The 20,683-nt window shown below is 40.1% G+C and overlaps 1 protein-coding gene across 6 annotated transcripts in view; it reads right to left on the minus strand.

The window, feature by feature from the left end:
• Nucleotides 1-4,530: 4,530 nt before the first annotated feature.
• The window catches only part of LOC125456304 (endophilin-B1-like), a 50,043-nt gene continuing 33,890 nt past the window's right edge, over nucleotides 4,531-20,683 (minus strand). For 2 of the 6 annotated variants that reach the window (XM_048539307.2, XM_059648106.1), the window contains exons 6-11: nucleotides 15,982-16,068; nucleotides 13,189-13,212; nucleotides 10,589-10,678; nucleotides 10,227-10,327; nucleotides 7,723-7,945; nucleotides 4,531-5,106 (exon numbers count right to left, since the gene is read on the minus strand). In XM_048539307.2, the coding sequence (XP_048395264.2) occupies nucleotides 4,999-5,106; nucleotides 7,723-7,945; nucleotides 10,227-10,327; nucleotides 10,589-10,678; nucleotides 13,189-13,212; nucleotides 15,982-16,068 (633 nt within the window). In that variant the 3' untranslated portion in view covers nucleotides 4,531-4,998. The remainder of the gene's footprint in view (nucleotides 5,107-7,722; nucleotides 7,946-10,226; nucleotides 10,328-10,588; nucleotides 10,679-13,188; nucleotides 13,213-15,981; nucleotides 16,069-20,683) is intronic. The other 4 variants (XM_048539311.2, XM_059648109.1, XM_059648108.1 and 1 more) reach the window with 4 other exon arrangements.

Raw genomic sequence — 20,683 nt, forward strand, 5'->3', positions numbered from 1 at the left:
CCCAGATGTTGTGGCTTGACATAAAAAAAATCTTCCATCACTAATGCACACTGGGGCCCTGATCTATTTCATTATTAGCACTACCATCTGGTGACTGAAACTGGTGCAGCAGGATCTGTCATAACTGAATAAAAAGCCTGCAATATCCTGGAGGCTGCTGTTACTGAAATGGACTCAAGCTGGGGCCATTTATTCTACCTCAATTTCTTTCAATCCATTGAAAACAGGGAAATTCAAAAGGTCCTGTAGCACACTGGCACATCCCTACCCGAGGCAGGAAACCTACACATTTACAGAATTGTCTCACAGTAACGTTTTCCTGCAATTAAGGTCAACAACAGCAATGAAATAATAGCACACCAATCAATAGATTCCAGTCTATTCCATTAGTCTCCGGGGTCTCAACTTGATGGTAACAGGCCTGCCCCTAGGCTGAAAGGTCTGGGTCCAAGCCCCCAGTTCCAAATTGATTGATTTAATAAAAAATACTTTTATATTAATGGCACAATGCACCTGACCTCAGGAAGGAGGGAAAGTTCATCAATTTGATTCTACTGCATAAATAATGTGGGAGTTTCTAATAAAGTTCAACCTGAAAGTTTCTGTAGTCAGTCATGTGCTACAATAACCCTAATTTAGTCAGTTAACGCCATTTCAAGTGTTGGAAGTGAGTTCAGCACACAACGTTAGACATGAAGCTTTCCATTATCATCTGCAGTTGAGTCAATATGAACACAAAAAGACATGTACACAGTAGTTCTGGTTTAAAGTGTGGATATCACATTCCATTGGTCCAATTGTTAGATCCCCTTAGGCTTTTGTTGCAATCCCTAGTTGCCGTCAATGATGAGGAACTGCTTTCTTGAACGTCTGCAGGCTGTGTGCTGATGCTAGACAATACTGTCAGGGATAGTGCCCGGAATTTTTTTACCCAGCAGCACTGAAAGGACAGCAATATATTCCTAAGTCAGAAATGTAAGTGGCTTGGATGATAACTTGCAGGTAGTGGTGTTCCCATACATCTAGAAGCAGGATTAGGCCATTTGGCCTTTTGAGCCCATTCTACCATTCAATGGCTGATCTGTGGCCTAACTCCATGTACCTGCCTTTAGCCCTCATCCCTTTGAAACATTTATGTAACAAAATTCATCCACCTCAGACACCCTTATCCTTCTAGATGGCAGCTGTTGTGTGTTTGGAAGGTGTTGGCTAAGGAGCCTTAGTGAGTTTCTGCAATGCATCTTGCAATTGATAGCAGTCTATTGCTAGAGTGTATGTTTTTTCTTCAAAGCCACCTTACTGTCCCTTGATCAATTTCATGTGGGTCTCAGGCTCGGTTCAGTTGCCAGCCCTCTTGCCTCGGAGTCAGAAAGCTGTAGACTGAGGTATTCCTGACGCACTCCACAAAAATCAGTTCACCCGCAAGTGTCCAGTTGTGGTGTAGGGTCGGAATTTCCTGTCACTTAAAACAAACCTTGCTTTGCACCTTAAGTGCTGTAACCTGCAAGGTTATGGACCAAGTGCTGGTAATCGGGATTAGAATAGGTGGCAAGCAGACACAATGTACTGAATGGACTATTTCTGCGTGGTAACTTTCCCACAGTTCTGGAATCTGATCTCTTTTCTTCCCTACAGCCCCTCACATGACCAGGGCCATTCAGTACCTTGAACCTGCTCATATTATGGCTGATCTGTAACTTAACCCCACCTTTTTACAAAATACATTCTTTCCTGGGATGGGGCATACAGCATTCGTTGGCCATCCTCCAAGTACCCTTAATGTATTTTAGAAGTCAAACATACTCAGACATTATCCCAGGAAAGGATGGCAGATTTCACACCCCACCCCAGCAAAACAAAACCATTGGCTCAGTAATTTTTTTTATGATAACTGATAATCAATTTAGTATTAACATTTAGCACTAACATTAGTATTCATTTAGCTGCACCAGGATTAGGGGAACAAAATTATCTCACACACAACCCCCGAGAACCCGAAACTTACCAATGTGTTGCCAAAGTGATCAGACGACATCTCCCACTTGACTAAATAAAAGACTGAACTGTGGGTTTTAAACAGGTTTACACCATCCAAAATATCTTAAATTTTAAAATTTAAATTTGATCTCACAATCTGTACACGTCATGTGCAGCTGTAAAATTATATTCCGTGCTCTAAGACCTCTCTGCATTTTGCATGGTATGATCTGCCTGTACTGCATGCAAAACAAAACTTTTCACTATACCTAGGTACATGTGACAATAATCAAATCAAATATGAGCCAAAGTGTTAACTATTTATTCTCCCACAGATACTGCCATAATGCAAAGGACCCCTCTTTCTACTTTTAATAAAATTCAACAGTTTAGAAAGCACAGATCTAACAATCACTTGAAATTATTCAATTCTCAGGTCGAATAGAGAAAGTGCTGAGAGAACAGAATTAAGTGTTTAGTTTGGGGTGGGGGGGGGGGTGGCGGTGGTGGTAGTTTGATATCAGTCAGTGGAGCGTTTTGAGCAGTTGAGGTGATGAAACTCTTACAGCGAATTACATTATTTTTTTCCAGAATTTGGTCAGGTCCTGTCAGATTATTTGCTCTACTGGCATTGGTGCACTTAAAGCTGTCATAACTATGTCCTTCACTATTTGACTGGAGGAGGCTGTAATGAGATCTAAAGAGTAACAAAGAGTAAAAACTAAAAGCAAACTATCACAGATATTGGAAATATGAAATGAAAAGTACTGGAGAAACTCTGCAGGCCTGGCAGCATCCGTGGCAAGAAAAACAGTTAACATCAAGTCCAATGTGACTCTTCTTCAGAATTAGTCTAACAATTACACCATCTCTTACATTAAAGAGAATGTAATCATCCTTCACATACATTAGGCAAAATATGGCACTGAGCAACATAAGGAACTATTAGCCACGATGAATTTAAAAACTTGGTTGCAGTGATAGACTTTGGAGAATGCCTCAAACAGAAAGTAACGTAAAAACGGTAGAGGACTGCAGAGACATATTCCTGAACTTGGGGCTGAGGCAACCGAAAGCAAAAGCAATTGAAATCCACAATGCTTAGGAGATCAGAATTGGAGGTATCTCAAAGAGTTTTGGGGCTGGAGGAATTTACAGCTGTGATGAGGGATGAATTAAAAAAGGTTCTGAAAATAAGGATGAAAATTTCAAGATCAACCCATTCCTGAGTGGGGGACAATGCAGCTCAGTGAGCACAGGGAAGATAACAGAATGGGATTTGGTGCAACTGCCTGACGTTTCATGAGGATAGAATGTTGGAATCAATGGGGCGATTGACGAAGTACAAATAGGCTACAAGGTCAATGATCTCATTGATGATTGTACGCAAGTCAAAAAGGGTGTTGTTACAATCACAGATTGCAATTTGTGCCTTTGATAAGTATCGTTTTGGTACTCCAAGGAAGTCTGATTGGAGGGACACAATCAAAAATTTGCAGTTAAGCTGGGAATGAATTTGCTTCTAATATTTTTAATCAATGGCACGTGTGTGTGTGTCACTGGCTAAACCAACATTTTCTGCCCATCCTTAAGCGCTCACTGATTGTAATGGTGGCTCTCTCGTTGAACCACTGCAGTCCATGAGGAGTAGGTACATACAGTGCTGTTAGGGAGCTCCAGAATTTTGACACCAACAATGAAGGGATGGCAGGCAGAGGTTCATGCCACTCCTGGGTATCTGCTGCCCTTGTCTTTCTAAATGGCAGAGATAGTGGGTTTGGAAAGTGTTGTCGAAGGGAAAAAAAAGCTTATATTTAAAACCTATTAAATTACAACACAAACTGATGCGCCACTGTAAACAAACTTGAGGAATCAAAATAATCCAACGTTAAACTTGTGTCCAGCCGTCACATCCCATCTTCTTCTGATACTAGGTTTTACTGTCTTCAGGCTTGACACACTATTTTGAATATCATTGACCGCAGACCCCAGAAATCCCAAGTTATGTCCTATCCATCACAGGGTTTTGAAACTACCAGAGGCAGCAGTGATGACTTCAGAGAACAGCACATTCCTAACTTCCTTCTAAAAAAAATTCTACATTGTGTGTAATGTTTTGATCCAGGAGCTTGAAGTTTGAAAGAAAGATCGCTTCTCTTTTCGGCAGGTGCATTGCTAGCAAGTGAAATCTGAAACATTAAATGTGGAAAGGCTCTCAATGTCTATTGATGTTTGCAGAAGTGACAATTGCAAGGTCAAACATGTGCTGCTATTAGCTTACATCTCTGGAGCCAGAGTCAACAACTTGGCCAGTGGATCTAACTAGAGAAAAACGTCACAGTGTGCCCTCTTAAAATGAGCCAGCCAGTCACATACTGAAAAGCGGCTTCCTATGCCAGAAAGCAAAGGGCAGAAAATGACAATGCAGGTGAAATCTCATCTAGTTTACTTAATGTTTCCATCTAAATCACATTCAGTCTCATAAGTTTACCAACAGCACATTACATCAGTGTATATATGCACATGCTTCCAAAATAGACAGATACAAACAAGGTTTTTCATAATTTATTTTATTTTGGCAATGCTGTACATTAATTTTAACATTTAGACCAGCGCATGTAATTTATAAGCTAAATTCCGTGTGTCTGATAATAAAGTTTTAGAAATACTGGGACATTGTATTCAAGTTGGTTTAATTAAGAAATGCATTTTCAACCACTAAAGTACGAAAAGTTATTTTACTGAAATATTAAATAGAAAATGAAGCTGTTATTGTTGAGCAAATAATATCCATGGCACAAAAATATTCGAAGTTTACAAAAGCAAGGGTTTATATACTTGCTTTAATGAGTGCTGCTGAGTGCAACATGCAACTTTTGCCATTCACAGAATTCAAACGATCCCTAACATTTCAGAGGCATGTTGCATGGAAGACATTTCATAAACTGCTTGATACAAAGTTAGCTGTAATTAAACACATTGCAATTACAGCCAGAATCAAAGGCTCAGGTTACCACATACTCAATTTAGCAGCTCCAAATATGTAATGGGGACTTTTCCTTTCTGATTTCCTCTTTCACCCATTAACCAGTCAGAGTCCATTCCTGGCAGACTATAAACTGTTATTACCTGAAACAGAAACCAGATCTATTACTAGTTGTAGCAAAGAGGGGGCAGGAAGAGAAATTGACAGGTGTGGAAAATGAGTGGAAGATAGATGATTGAAGAGGAAAGGAGGGAGGAAGCAGAGAGAAACAACTAAACTACAGGACAGGAATTAGAAGTGTATGCTACTGTAAATGTCAGGACATGCTCTATGAGAGAGTGCACATATTGTTACAGATTCTTATAAAGCACTGATGGCAGCATAACAGTTCTGTAAAAAGATACTTGAAAGAATGGGTTCAGTTTCAAACTATTTGGATCATGCACCAGAATCCTCACCGCATCCTCTCAAGAGCAATATATCATACAAGCATCCAATAGTTCCAGCGCAACTCAGCCTCTTGGCCAAGTAGAACCAGATCATGGTGACCCAGTGCTGACATTTAGGCCACACATCCTAAATCCATCATTATAACTAATGCCCAGATGCAGCTCACATTGCTTCCACAACACCAGTGCTTATTCACTCATCACCAGCTCAAATTCTTTAACGCCATCTTCACAGGGTTCTCTTCCTTCGCATTCTGTCAGTTTCAAAGCTCACGTTGCTTTTCTGTCTTGCTCAATCACTGACCCTCAAGGACCCACACTCACTCTTCCCAAACTGCAATTTAAAACTAGCCTTCTTCAAACTCCTCTTCTCAAATCACTCCTACAACTTGTTATTCCTGGAACTTCTTCCTGTTGTTTATCACTCTGGCATGCCTAGATCTTCAGACTCTGATTTTCCATACATTCCCATTTCCCTTTGGCCTGCGGCTATAATACACCTTCGCCTGTTCTGGTACTACTCTCTTTAACACCATCTCTGCCTCTCCCTTGCTTATTTCTTGAAGTATTCTTTCATGGCTTAGCAGTCATTGTTCTATTTCTCCTCGTATTTTTTATTTCCTGCACGATTCAGTCCATTTTCCATGCTAAAAGCACTATAAAGTTTTCAGTGCTGTACCAGTGCAAGATTGCCAAAAAGCCTGACTCCAAAGTTTAGGTATCACACTGAGGGGATTTGGTTTTAATATTCTTTCTTGGAATACAAGTAGCAATGTCAAGGCCATCCCGAGGTGCTGATGCCGGCAGAGCTTAAGTGAAGAGAGGACAGGGCAAGACAAGTGTGAGCACACTTAAGATGTAGCTCTCCAAAATTAGGATTCTGAACTAACTGAACTGTCCAACTGTTACAGTAATGGGTTTTTTGGAATGCAATAGCAGTTAACTGGAAATGGGCAAAATTTCAGTTCAAGTCCCTAATGTCCAGATGCTTTTAAAGTTGGAAGTGCAGTAACAGGCTATATCAATAATTAGGTTCAAATTGTCTTTGCTCTTCAGCATGCAAACTATAAGTGCAACTGTGTGTACATCAACTTGTGTTGAAGTATCATTTAAATATTGAATCGTTCCCATTATTCAGTTACAAACACTCAGATCTCAGAAAATGAATATGCTGTCAACCATAACTTTTACTCTACAATACACTTAACTACACAAAGGAGGTAACTAGGGTACTACTTTACTGTAACTTTGAGTTTAATTAAAGAAAATAGCTCAAAATGCACAAAATTGAAGTGAAATTGATAGCATTCCATGGGAATTCTCAAATTAGCTCTAATTAAAGCTCACAGTAAGGTTAAAACAGGGGAGAAAGAAATTGGGGAGCTACTTATTGCAAAAACTAAGTCCAAGGAACATTCAACTAAGAACAGCTTCATCAATTTCATCTATATTGTACTGTTAATTACATCTTGGCCTCTGATATTATTTCAGTAATTTTTCTTCTGGAAAATCAAACTTCATTTTTTGATTGCTCACCAATCTTGATTAATATAGGCAAACAAGTTTGATCAATTTAAATCACTTAGCTCCTTGAAGCTTCAGCTGAGTAAGACATTAAGCAACTGATCCACACAAACCAAGACCTGAGAAGCCTTGGAATAGAGTTAGAGCTGAAAATGATCTCAGCATCGTCACGTTAGAAACAGGAATAAAAGGAGCAGGTCAAAATCCAATTTCCAATGAATAAATCGACACTCGGAAATACAAAAGACCCAACTTAATTCTCTCTGTGGTATAAGTGATGTGTTAAAAAACAAAAACATTAAGATAAAGGAAGCCCAGAAACCCCTACTAAATGTGACAGTGGGGATTCATGAACACAAGTGTCGAATACAGGGGACAAAGGAGGAGTAGGCCTCTTGAATCCACATCACCATTCAATAAATTCATGGCTGATCTGAATACTTAATATTCCTGCCTACTCAGGACAGCCTTTCATCCCCTTACTTGCCAGGAAAATATCTAATACAGCCTTAAAAAAAATTCAAAGACTCTTATTCTACCGCCTTTTAAGAAAGAGTTCTAAATACACAAACTTCTACAAGTAAACATTTTATCTGTATAGATTGTGCAAGCCCCTATTTTGTAATAGTGTTACCTAGCTCTAGATTCTTCAAGAGGAAATATCTGTTTGCATAACCTCCCAATCAGGCCAGAGGAATACTGTGAATTCGATTATTGTGCCTCCTTAGCTAATTTAGGAGAATACCTATAAACAATGGACAAACATTTCGGCACTTTATTACATACCTCATCAGCCAGAAGTGACAACTCATTACTGTCTGCAGCATCGTAATCATAGAGCACCCGTGCCTTTCTGGTGCCACTGGGTGGCACTTTATAATCATTACTACCAGGTACTGGACAGTTCGGTGTGCACAGTGGGACGGAAGATGCAGAACTTGGCACAACACTTGGTGAAAGGGAAGACGAAGCTGTCTGATTGTTGTTGGAAGAAAACGTGGTTGGAAAGCTGAAATTAAAAAAGTCAAGTCTTAATAGAAGGAACAGCGACTTCTGGGTCTAGTCTTCAGATAATATTAAAAAGGAAGTAATGACATATGAAGTTTCCATTCTGGCACCTACCTTAAGAAGTAAGCCAAAGAGAGATTGGTGAAATTACCAGAAACGATGCATCAGCATCAACATCAACTTCTTTTACATTCTTATTTATTTAATTTGCAACATGATATAGACTCCATTCCTTTCTCATGGTGGTACCCATGAGACACAGGTAACAAGTTAGAAATTAAATCTTCACCCCTGTGGATTTCTCAAACTGCCCTGTGTGGCCTTCACTGATTTGCATGCATATACAACATGCACGCACACACTGTTACTGTGTATCCTCTAGAATTGTGCTTTTTATTTTTCAGAGAGAACCTGAGGAAAAGATGCCAAAGGAGCTGTTGGAAAGATGAGAGGCTTTGCAAAGGTTGCAGAAGAGGTTCACCAGGACATTGCCTGAATTGATGTGTATTTCCTACAAGGAGATGTTGGCCGAACTTGGATTGCTTTTGCTAGAGCATCAGAAGCTAAGGGGTGACCTGAAAGAAGTTTATAAAATTGAGGCGCATGTATTGGGTGGACAGTCAGAGTCCTTTTCCCCAGGGTGGAAATGTCAATTCTAGGGCAGCACAGATTTAAGATGAGGGGCAAGAAGTTTAACTGAGTTTTTTTTTAAATACAGTGGGTGGTGAGTGCTTGGAATGCGCTGCAGGGCAGGTGACAGAAGCAGATACATTTGCCTCTTAAATGTTGCTTTCAGGCAGGCACGTGAACAGGCAAGGAATAGAGGGATATTGGCCATATGCAGGGAAGTGGGATTGTATGAGAATGGCACCATGGTCGGCACAGACATGGCAGGCCAAAGGGCCTGTTTCTGTACTCTTGCAGAAAACCTCACCCCGTTTTAAAACTTGCATCCCTTTGTTTCAAGCCCCCTCACCTCCCTTCCTCCCTCCTGATCTCTGATCTCCTCTAGCCTCTGAGACTTTGGCATTCATGTTGGCTGAAGAGTGTCAGACAGAGGTTAACTTAGATAAATATGAGGTGCTGCATTTTAATAAGGCAAATCAGGGCAGGGCTTATCACTTAACAGTAGAGTCCTGGGGAATGTTGGCAAACAGAGACGTTGGGCTGCAGGTTCAGAATTCCTTCAAAGTAGAATTGCAGATAGACAGGGTAGTGAAGGTGATGTTTGATACTCTTGATGTTATTTGCATTGGGTACCGGAGCTGGGATCTCATGATGCAGTTGTACAGGGCATTGATTAGGACACTTTTGGAATACTGCATTCAATTCTGGTCTCCCTATTATAGGAAAGCCATTGTAAAATTTGAGGGTTCAGGAAAAATTTACAAAGAATGTTGCCAATGTTGGAGGGTTTGTGTTATAGGAAGAGGCTGAACAGGCTGGGGCTATTTTCACTTGATCTTCAGAGACCAAGGGGTGACTTCAGTGTTTTATAAAATCACAAGGGGCATGGATAGGGTGAATAGCCAAGGTCTTCTTACCCCAAGGGTGGGAGAGTTCAAAACTAGAGGGCATAGGTTTGAGGGGAGGGGGCAAGATTTAGAAAGGGATCTAAGAGGTAATGCCTGCACACAGAGGGTGGTACGTGTACAGAATGAGCTGCCAGAGAAAGTGGAGGAGGTTGGTACAATTACAACATTTAAAAGGCATATGGATGGGCACTTGAATAGGAAGTGTTTAGGAGGAATACAGGCCAAATGCTGGCAAATGGGACTAGATTAATTTAAGCTATCTGGTCAGCATGGAACAATTGGACTGAAGGGTTTCTTTCCGTGCAGTACATCTGACTCTTATACTGCTTGTCAACGTTCTAAAACAACTCACATTACAGTGCTCTGCATTAAATTTCATCTACCGCACGTGTCTTTCAATCCCTCCAGGTTACAACTTCTTGGAGTCTATCATTATCCACCCCTCGGTTCACAATCTGCAAATTTTCACACTAAGTCTTGTGTCAAAACAGGCAAAGAAAACCAGTGATCCTAGTCTGACTCCTGAGCAACCTGAAAAACAATCATTTACTACTACTCTTTACAGAATGAAAACTTGAACTCATATTCCTATAACACATCAGGAAGGCCCAAAGCATTTTAGTCACAATTATCTTTATTGGTTTAAAAATTTGGTCTGTCTGTAGCTCTACACTAGATTGTACAGGAAAGATTTGAGAGCCATTATTTACTGCACAAAGACCCTTTTCCACTGAAAAACTTTACTACCTTCCAAGCTGCTTCTGTAAGTCAACCATATACTGGTAACACTGAGCATAGTAGGTCAATTGGGCGTCAACGTAGTCATGCAGGCAACGAAGGTGATGAGCCTGTGGGAGCAAGAAACAAAGAGCAGAATGGAAAGGACACATTGGCAAAAAAGGTCAATTAATTCAGCAATTTTGTTTTTTCTTTCAAAATCATCCATGAGGAGTTGAGACAGTTTAATGTGTTTAGACTGAAATGGTATCTGTAATTACCAGTCAGGTTTTCTCGAATGCTGTTAATAGACATCAGCAGGGAACTGGGTAAGATGACAGCATTATATAAGCAATTCAGTAAGGCCAGTGATAAGGGTTAAAGGAACTTACATGAGTGCTGCTAATTCCTTCAAGCAAAAGTCTTGTGATCTCTGCTTGGCGGTCAAATTCACTTTGTGTAATCCGCATTTCCTGCTCAGCCTACATAGAGAGAGAATAAATAAATGCTCGGGCATTTGAACAAGGAAATAACTTTTCATGGGGAAAAGAGACACTTCTACTTTTTAGTGATAATGGGAACTGCATGAAGGGTCTAGGCCTGAAACGTCAGATTTTGTGCTCCTGAGATGCTGCTTGGCCTGCTGTGGTCATCCAGCTTCACACTTTGTTATCTTCTACTTTTTAAGCCAGATATTAGCTAAAACATTCCGCTCGCCAGAAAAATATGTAAAAATCTCATCTCAAGAATCTAATTACAAGTGTTAAGGAGACCGCAGATACAGAGTCAATAAACGTGGAAACGGACAAACACGTCCGTCAGCTTCTGAAGAGTAGGAAAGTCAACGTTTTGGGCCAAAACCCTTTGCCAGGGCTGAGGGGGAAGAGGGGAGCCTAGAAATAAATAGAGGAAGGGGATGGGGAAGGGGAAAAGGTAGGCGGGATAGTGATAGGTGAATGCAGATAAGGGGTTATAGTGGTTAGTCAGTGTGAAGGGTCAGGCAGATATAGGAGTAAGAAGGTGGACAATTAGGACAGATTGGGGAGGCAGGACATGGGATAAGACTGGAGTAGAGATATTTTGAAGCTGAAGAAGTCAATATTCAGGCCGTTGGGCTCAAGATCCCATGGTGAAATATTCAGGTATTGTTCCTCCAGTTTACGTTTGCCCTCACTCTGACAGTGGAGGTGCCCAAGGATGGGCATAACACCAGGGGAGCAGGAGGGAGAATTGAAGTGGATGGCAACTGGAAGGTCAGGTTGGTTGGTGTTTGCGGAGCATCTGCTCTCTGCACACTGGTCCCTTAGTCTGTGTTTCGTCTCCCCAAGGGAGTTCTAGGGGCAAGTGCTACACAGAACAGTACTGGATGTGGAGGAGAGGTTGGTGGGCAGTGTAGAGGTGTAAGAACATATTTTCTGACTATTTAATTCCCACATTAAAAAACAGTACTATATTTTTAAATGCCCAAGTGATGGACAGACGATAGAATTCAACTGAAATTATCTACACATTAAGCTAACTGCACAATCAATAGCTTTCTACAACTTACAAGTATGAATGTAAATGTGTAATCTCATTTGAAATTGACTAAGTGTAAAAGAAAATGGCAACTGTCATCTCAAAAGTCTAGCAATAGGATCCAATGGACAGTTTACGATCATTCAGTCAATAGGTTTTTCCACAGACTGCAATGAATTGCGAGTGGAATTTAAAACAAAAACATTTTTTCTTGTATGTCTTGGTGTAAGCTTTTTTCTTTTAAACGCCGAAACATCAAAAAGAAAGTTGTCAAAAGAGGTTGCATGGGTCAACCATCAGTTGTGTTTGTGCAGCTTTTTGAATGTCACTTTCTAGCATACAGTTTATAGACTGCCTACAGTGTGGAAGCAGGCCCTTTGGCCCAACAAGACCACACCAACCCGCACAGCATTCACCCAGACCCATTCCCCTATAACCCACCTAATTTAGACATCTCTGAACACTATGGACAATTTCCCAGGGCCAATCCACCTAACCCGCACATCCTTGGACTGTGGGAGGAAACTGGAGCACTATTTTCTATAGTAGCAGTTCTCCTTTGGCTAACGGTAAGCTTGTAGAGCCCCCAGATGTGAGTCAACACCTGTAGGAATTGCACATTTAAGAGGAGAAAGGCATTGATCTAGAATTAAATCACTGCAGACTTTGTGCAATCTTAATTTGTAAAATTGATAACACTGCATATTAAAGAATTAAAATAATTTAAAAATTATATGCAGAAGAAACAGCTTCAAAATTAATTTTTAAACCTATTATGCAGAACTGCTTAAGCATTCTAATCTATGGTTATCAATAACTACGAATGTAATTATCAACGACAAAAGTGCATAGCTTGACTTTACATTTAATCATTTAAATTGCCCAATATCAACACTTGCAGTGAAAGAACCAGATTGAACAGCAATCCATTTTAAAAATAGCAACATTAGCATCAGACTATACAGCACAGACTGATGCTATTTCCTAATGATCAAATACAGATACTCTTTTCTCCCCCCACCCATTCCTGAACAGCAAGTTCTCGACTTTAGCCCGTCACAAAATCCAACTGTCACTCAGCCTCCCAATGCCTGACTCAATAGTTAGATTGACAGCTATTTCAGTGCAGCTCACTTATAGCAGAAGGGATGCAGAAGAAAACAGAACTATGATCCAAAAGGCATGGAACTCAGTTGTAATTATACCGGTGTGTTGCACAATGGCATCCTGAAGCTCCATGGGACGAGAAAGCTGATTTATAATGGGACTACATTTTTGTAAGAGAGCTGATTATTGGCAGATATTTAAGAAAATAACTATTTTTGAAGTCAACATTTACTTATAGCTGCTACTCAAAAACCAAATTCTCAAACTTTTTTTTTGAAGAGCAATTCAAATATTAATCAGTTACTGTGCCCTAAACACTTTAGAAGGTTCAGGTTTATTACAAGAAAACAGCTTTACTTTTACTTACTTTCGTCACCTCCTCTGCCCAAAGCTGTCAAGCATTTAAACAAACAACAAAGTCACAAATTTGCAATATATTTGTCAGATGCACAGACTTTTTAAAATAAGATGGATGACAGATATACAAGTGTAATATGCTAATTACTGCTCAACAAAAGAACCATAGAAGCAAAACATACCCATGGAAACAAAATTAAATTGAACCGGAGCAGCAGGTGATGCACAGTCTTAATGTGAAGACAAGTTTTGAACTTCAAGTTAACATCATACTCTTGTCAACTGAGATTCACAACTCTTCTGTCATACTTTAAATCAGATAATCAATTTTTAGGAAAATGCTTGCTAATTTCTGAAGGTTTTGAACAAAATGCTAAAATCCTTTCCTCAAAAATTTTGAAAAGTATCTTATCATTAAAATATCAAAAGAAAAGTAAGTCACCAATGCTGCCCAAAAATCAATAAGATACATAATAGTTCTCGGAAGAACTGTTCATATTACAATAATGTGTCAAAGCGAAAAGTGCTGTAACAAAGCAAAAAGTAGAGACCTGCGTGTCTGTATGCAGAATGCAGTGATTTACTACATGATTCCTACAAATGGAGGAGCGGTCAAGCAGCAATCATCACGGATTTCAACCAAATGTTGTTGTCGAAAGATACTGATTATCAGAGAAAGTCGTGAGCCAGCTGTCTTGTGGGTTGCCCGATACAACTATGATAATGGAAGTGGAAGGATCACTGAGATTGGAGTTCAATGAGAAACTTCCAAAATGTTCAGTGTCTCGTATGCAGCTGAGCCAGTATTTTTGCTAAGTTATTCCATACCATAAAATTACAATAAACTGAAAGGGTACAACAATGTTTTAAAGCCTGAATTGCTTCATTGAAACACTGGTTTTTGGGAAATCCTAAATAGCCGTTTCGAACACAAAGCAGCATCTCAAGACAATAAAAGAATACTCTGTCAATAACTGTTTAGCTCAACAAACCAATAATGCTGACTGTAAAGTAGTCTATTCCTGGTGATGCAAAAACAGTTTAAACATCATTTCAATCCAATACAATTAAGAAAGGGTTCAACAAACTGGATCTTGTGAAACTGTTGCACTTGCTAGGGGTAAGCCAGAACAAGGGAATAATCACGCAAGATAACCATTGTTACAAAGATATAATTATGAGTTTTACACAAGTGGCATGAATGAGGAATGTGCTGGCACATGAAGCGATTCAAGCAGACAGTAGTGAAGCATTCATGGGGCAATACCAGCAGACAGGGTGAGAAGTGGAAATTATAATCAGAGCAGGGTCACGTGCAGTCCAAACATCAGCACAGACCATTTGGGCCAAGGGCTTATTGCTCTGTATAAAGGGTCTACGTAATACTGTAGCTATTCTTCAGGTACTGTATTGAAACATTCACTTAATGTAAACATTGGTAACATCATACCTCATGTTACAACATATCAGTTTACATGTATACAAAGCAAATTTTCAGCTCAGACCAGCTGTCCACAAAGCAGGAAAATAGATAGACAGGCAGCAAATGCAGGCAATGATGTTTTCTGAAAGAAGGGACAAACAGCTTGTAAAGCCCATTTGCCTCGAATATTTTCTTAAAAGAGGAAGACATCCATCCTCCCTAAGACGGGCAAGGAGCACGGTAGAAAGTGAAACTTTGGGAGACACAGAAGGCTGACAACTGTGAGACAGTACATTCTCCAATGGGACAGTCCAGTGCAATTTTAGATGGTCACAGAGGGGAATATGTCCCTGGGTTGCTACTGCACATCTTATAGCTGTGGGATCCAAAGTGATTTTGCCATAATCTCAACAAACTGATCCAACATGACAATTCTAAAGGAGATTAAAGAACCCCAACCTCTATGTGTCCTGGTAACAAGTCTGTACAATTCTGCAGTACGTACATAAAGTACTACAAGGTTAGTGTTGAACATGGTTATTGATACACCTAAGATTATCAAGAACTGCTGTAAGTGTTAAGCAGCAGCTGGGTACATCTAAAGTTTAGACAGCACAACGTGAAGTTTTCCCATTTTGAACTGCAACATCAGCTTATCTTCAACCATAAGCTTTAGCTATATCACCACTTACTACTAAAATGCAAATTTTCAGGTCTTGTTTCTACTTAACCTTCTTCAGTAGCAAATGATTAAAATCATTAGGTACCAAAAGATACTAACTGCATAATTCTGTATATAACTCCAACATGTGACAACAGCTGTGAATTTTTGCAAATATTTAAGAAAATTTGATGTGAACATTCAGTACTGAAAGGGTCAATGCAAAAATTGTATAATTACAGAATACTAAAATCGTACAATTCCAGAGGCCACAGGGGTGGGGGTCAGAAACGGTGTTGGGAGTAAACACAAGGACAGCTATACCTCCTCTTGCTATCAAATGTCAATTATTCAATGGCAGTCACAACATGCAACTTTACCAAGAATTAAAACAAAAGGTGAAGTATTTTAGCAGGACAAATGATGCATCCATCTGGAATTGAGCAAATTTTGCTTCTCCTCCCAACTAAAATTAGAGAGGAAGATTTATTTAAATGTTAAAGCCCCAAGGAAAAGAAAATTGAAAATCTAGATAAATTCACTGCAATAAAGTAGGGAGATCAAGTTTTAAAACGAGTACAAAACTACTAACTCAAATCTATCTCGTTTAGTAGTTTACGCGAGATAACAAGTGCAAACTTGTCAACCCAGGATCACCAGGTTGTGATAGCAAGAGTAAGCATTCAAGTATAAATTCAAAACACACAAGGCCAACAAACCTTCAGCCATGTTACATGCAGCAAGTTGAGCATGTAAGAGAAATTTACCATAAAGTTGTCTCCTTCAGCTTCATAAGCGTTTAGTTGCTAGAACATTCAAGTAAAGTAAACAAGGACAAGAGACAGTCATATTAGCCAAATGACAATAACTTAAGCTGTAAAGCTGAAGAGGCGCACACTGTATAAAATACAGTATACTTTAATCAACAGTGGATTCAGGTTCACTATGTTAATATCATATTGTATGGTAGAATAATGCACTGTTTTAGAAATCAAACTTCTCAACTATGATTCACACAGATGTTTGAGGAAGCAACAGTGCCTTGTCTAACCTGTCATGTGAGAGCGTTCATGTACTGGCCAGTTATTTAATTGGAGGCACCAACACCAAAACAAATTCTTTTCTTACCAACCAGCCATTGACAAATCAGTGGACAGTGTTGTAATCTGGTATGGGATTTGTGAATTTTTTTTCTCTGCTCTGTAGCCTCAGGATTATTTATTTGCACCCAATTGCTTTGGTAGCTGGCATCTGCTAACTCCCAGTTGTATACCTGGTCTAAATGCCTATTAACTTGATGTTAAGACACTCATCTAGATTTTATCATAGTCCGAGCCCAAATCAGTGTGAACAGCTACATTAAGCTCATCAACTGAATTAAATAGCAACACCCTCACTCACATGGGTAAGAAAGTATAACACACAGATTGATTGTTGCTGACATGATCATGTTGTGAATACAGACCTGCTATTCTTTCAACCATTCCAAAAAACAGTATCATGGCTTTTTGAACTATTTGAGAACTTACTCTAACAGAGTCAAGCTTTTAAAATAACTTATACAATTATTCAGTATCAAAATAATAGCATTTTAGTTTACTTAAACTCAAAGTCAAACTAATTTTTGCACTTCTGAAAGGTGTGTAGAAGTGGAATGCGTTCAAACTGGCATCAGAATTAAACATTTATAACTCAAATATTGTACGTGGCAAATGAGAAATAGTCTTGACCATGCACCTACCACATGCTTTACTCTGCAGCACAAAGCCATACTACTTCAGCAACTTCCTTTCAATTACCTATATCCTTCAGCATTATTAAAATCTAACAATACAAGAAAGCTCAAAAAGTGAGGAAAGGTCTTTTGGCTAATCAATTCTTGCTTAAGTACATTAATTGTGTTGTAGAATCTAGAATCTAGAATCATGAAATCCTAAAATCCCTACAGTGCAAAAAGAGGTCATTTGGCCCATTGAGTCAACACCGACCCTCTGAAGCGCATCCTACACAGACCAACGCCCCCATACGCCCGTACTTGTCATGGCTAACCTACCTAGGCTGCCCCGGACACTACGGCACAATTTAGCATGGCCAATCCAGCAACCAGCACATCTTTGGGCATCCAAATATCTGCACATCTAAATATAGTTAAATAACCCTACTCACTTTTCTTCTAAGCCTTGTGATAGTAGATTTACCAAGCATATTTTACTTTAGAATAAATATATTTTTCTTGGTATCAGTTGCTGGTCTCTAACAGATCAGCAATAAAAAAAAGTTGGGATAGAGAACAAGGAGGAAAACTTTTACCAATCATTTTGAGACAAATTCTGGCATGAAAACTGGAGAGATGACGGAATACTGTGCAATCAGTGAGCGAACCACTTTGTCATTCTTATTAGGAGCCGTTTAAGAAATATCCAATGAATCATCTGACTTCTTCAATGATGGGGCCACAATCTGTTAATGTGATATACCGTATCTGTTGTTCCCCTTGCGGCTTCCTCTACATTGGGGAAATCAAGCGGAGGCTCAGGGACCGCTTTGTGGAACACCTACGCTCAGTTCGCAACAAACAACTACACTTCCCAGTCACGAACCACTTCAACTTCCTCCTCCCCAAAACTCCTCGGATGACATGCCCATCCTGGGCCTCCTGCATTGCCACAACGATGCCACCCGAAAGATGCAGGAACAGCAACTCGTATTTCGCTTGGGAACCCTGCGGCCCAAGGGTATCAGCCTGGGCTTCACAAGCTTCAAAGTCTCCGCTCCCCCGACCACATCCCAAAACCAGCCCAGCTAGTCCCCGCCTCCCTACCCATTCCTCCCACCTCAGGCCCCATCCCTATCTCCTCCCCACTAACCTTATCCCACCTCCTTGACCTGTCCATCCTCCCTGGACTGACCTATCCCCTCCCTAACTCCCCATCTACAATCACCTTCACTGGCTCTAACCCTGCCTCTTTGACCAGTCTGTCTCCTCTCATCCTTTCTTCTCCTCTATTCATCTTCTTTCTGGCTCCCCGTCTCCCTATTTATTTCAGAATCCCCTTCCCCTCGCCCATTTGTGAAGAAGGATTGCGACCCGAAACGTCAAACTTTCCTGCTCCTTTGATGCTGCTTGGCCTGCTGTGTTCATCCAGCTTCACACCATATTATCTCTACATTCTGTTATGCCTTCCTTCAGTCACGATCACCAAATGTTCTACCTTTTCCTGGGTGACTGATCTCTCTCAATCTTATTTTCCCAATCCTAAGGATGTGGGATTCTGACAAAGCTACTTAACTGCAAGTTTCCGTACCGACCAATCTGATTCATCCTTGTGATAAGCCCAAAAAGAGAGCCACGTAGAATGCAGACGAAAAATCACAATCTGTACGTGTGGCAACCATCCCCTGAAAAACTCAAAGTGTATTAAGAAGTTTATGAGAATCAGAGTTATACAGCACAGAAACAGGCCCTCTGGTCTAACTCGTCCAAGCTGACCAGCTACCCTAACTATTATAGTACTATTTCCCAGAATTTGACCCATTTCCCTCTAAACCTTTCCCATTGCGGCCTTTTAAATGGTGCCGTTGTGCCCATCTCACCATCTCCTCTGGCAGCTCATTCCATACATGCACCACTGTGTGAAAACATTGCCCCTCAGGTCGTTTTTAAACTCTTTTCCCCTCTCACCTTAAACCTGTGCCCTCTAGTTTTGGACTCCCCCACCCCAGTGAAAAGACCGTGTCTACTTACCCTATCTATGCCCCTCATGATTTTATAAGTCTCTATAAGGTCACCCTTCAGCCTCCAACACTCCAGGGGAAAAAATCCCCAGTTTATTCAACCTCGCCCTACAGCTCAAACTCCACCCGCCCCCAATCAGAGCAATATCTTTGAAAGGGTTCACAAAAGATTCACAAGTTTAACAACATTCTTCCTCTCACAGGGAGACCAGTATTGTATGCAGTATTCTAAAAGTGTGCTCACCAATGTCCTGTATAACTGGACCATGATGCTCCAAACCCCACACCCAATGCACTGACCAATAAGGCTTCTGTGAGAATCCTTCTCCCTTTATTGCCTTGCACGGATCTCTGCCGAGAGGTCATTAATGTACTTTCTATCTATTTGTCCGGGCATTACCACCACAACTCACCCACTGCCCTATTTACTACATAGATATGGTGGGGGTCAAAGGCCCAGCAATTTCAAGAAGTGCAACATCAATATTATAATTATCCATAGCAACTTGAATTAGGAATTTTCTTGGATTTTTATGAAGTGATATGTTATAGGGCCTTTCATAACACCCAAACTATATGACTTCATATTCACCCTCACTTTAAGAGATACAACTGAACTTGGATTCAGTTAGCCATTGCAGAATCTAAATGTCTCAAGGGTCGGCACGAGGCTGTCCATTTTCTATTCAAGGCAGACAAACGGGAACTCTCTCTACTGGCGAAAAATTAGCAACTGTGGAGTAGCAAAGGAATTTAGGCATCCATGTAGGTTATATTACAAGGATCAGTTATGTAAGCTTGGTTTACAAAAACTGAAATTACGAAGTTTAATGCATGGAATCAACCTCCTAATGACTGTCATAAAGTGTGGCTACATCGTGGCTTAAACACTGCTACCAAAGGCCATGTCATTTGAATTTATCAATCTGATATTCAATGCTTCTGCCAAAGGTGGACGCTCCAGACATAAGTTTCTGCTTTTTCATATTCCGGAGGCTTTTGCTCTGCACGGCTCCAGATTGGAGCTGAACACAGTAGACATTTAAACACAGATTCCATGTACAACCTACAGACCACGTTCGCAAATAACAGACTTGCATTCATATAACAACTTTCATGGCCTCAGTGTTCAATGAACTGTTTTTCAAGTGTAGCCCTACTGTAATGTCTGAGCCAGTCAAATTGTACACAGCAATTACACAACTGCAATGTGATAGTGACCAGGTGATCTGTTTACGTGACAGTTGAGGGATGAAAATAGTGTTTACCCAAATATAGTCCCCTGCAAGTTTTCAAAATAATATTTGGAATCTTTAACACCCGAGGTCATCTTGCTTGAAGGTGCAAATGAGCCTTTGGTTTAACATCTCATCCAAAACTCATCTTTGAAATGTGCAACACAATCACCAAGCACTGCATTTACATCTCTGTAGTAGGACTTGAATCTATAACTTGTTGATGTAGAGAAAAAAGATAACCCACTGAATCCTGAACGATACCAAAATTGTTTGCAGTATGCTACACATCTCAAAAAGTACAACATTTATTATGGAAAAAAAACACAATTTTTAAAAAATTTAATGTGGACATTAAATGATGACACGAAGATTGGTGGAGTAGCAGAATGTGAAGGGGACTGTCGGAGATTACAGCAGAATATAGATAGACTGGAGAGTTGGGCAGATA

This window comes from Stegostoma tigrinum, chromosome 8, assembly GCF_030684315.1.
Source record: "Stegostoma tigrinum isolate sSteTig4 chromosome 8, sSteTig4.hap1, whole genome shotgun sequence".
In the NCBI taxonomy this organism is placed as follows: Eukaryota; Metazoa; Chordata; class Chondrichthyes; order Orectolobiformes; family Stegostomatidae; genus Stegostoma; species Stegostoma tigrinum.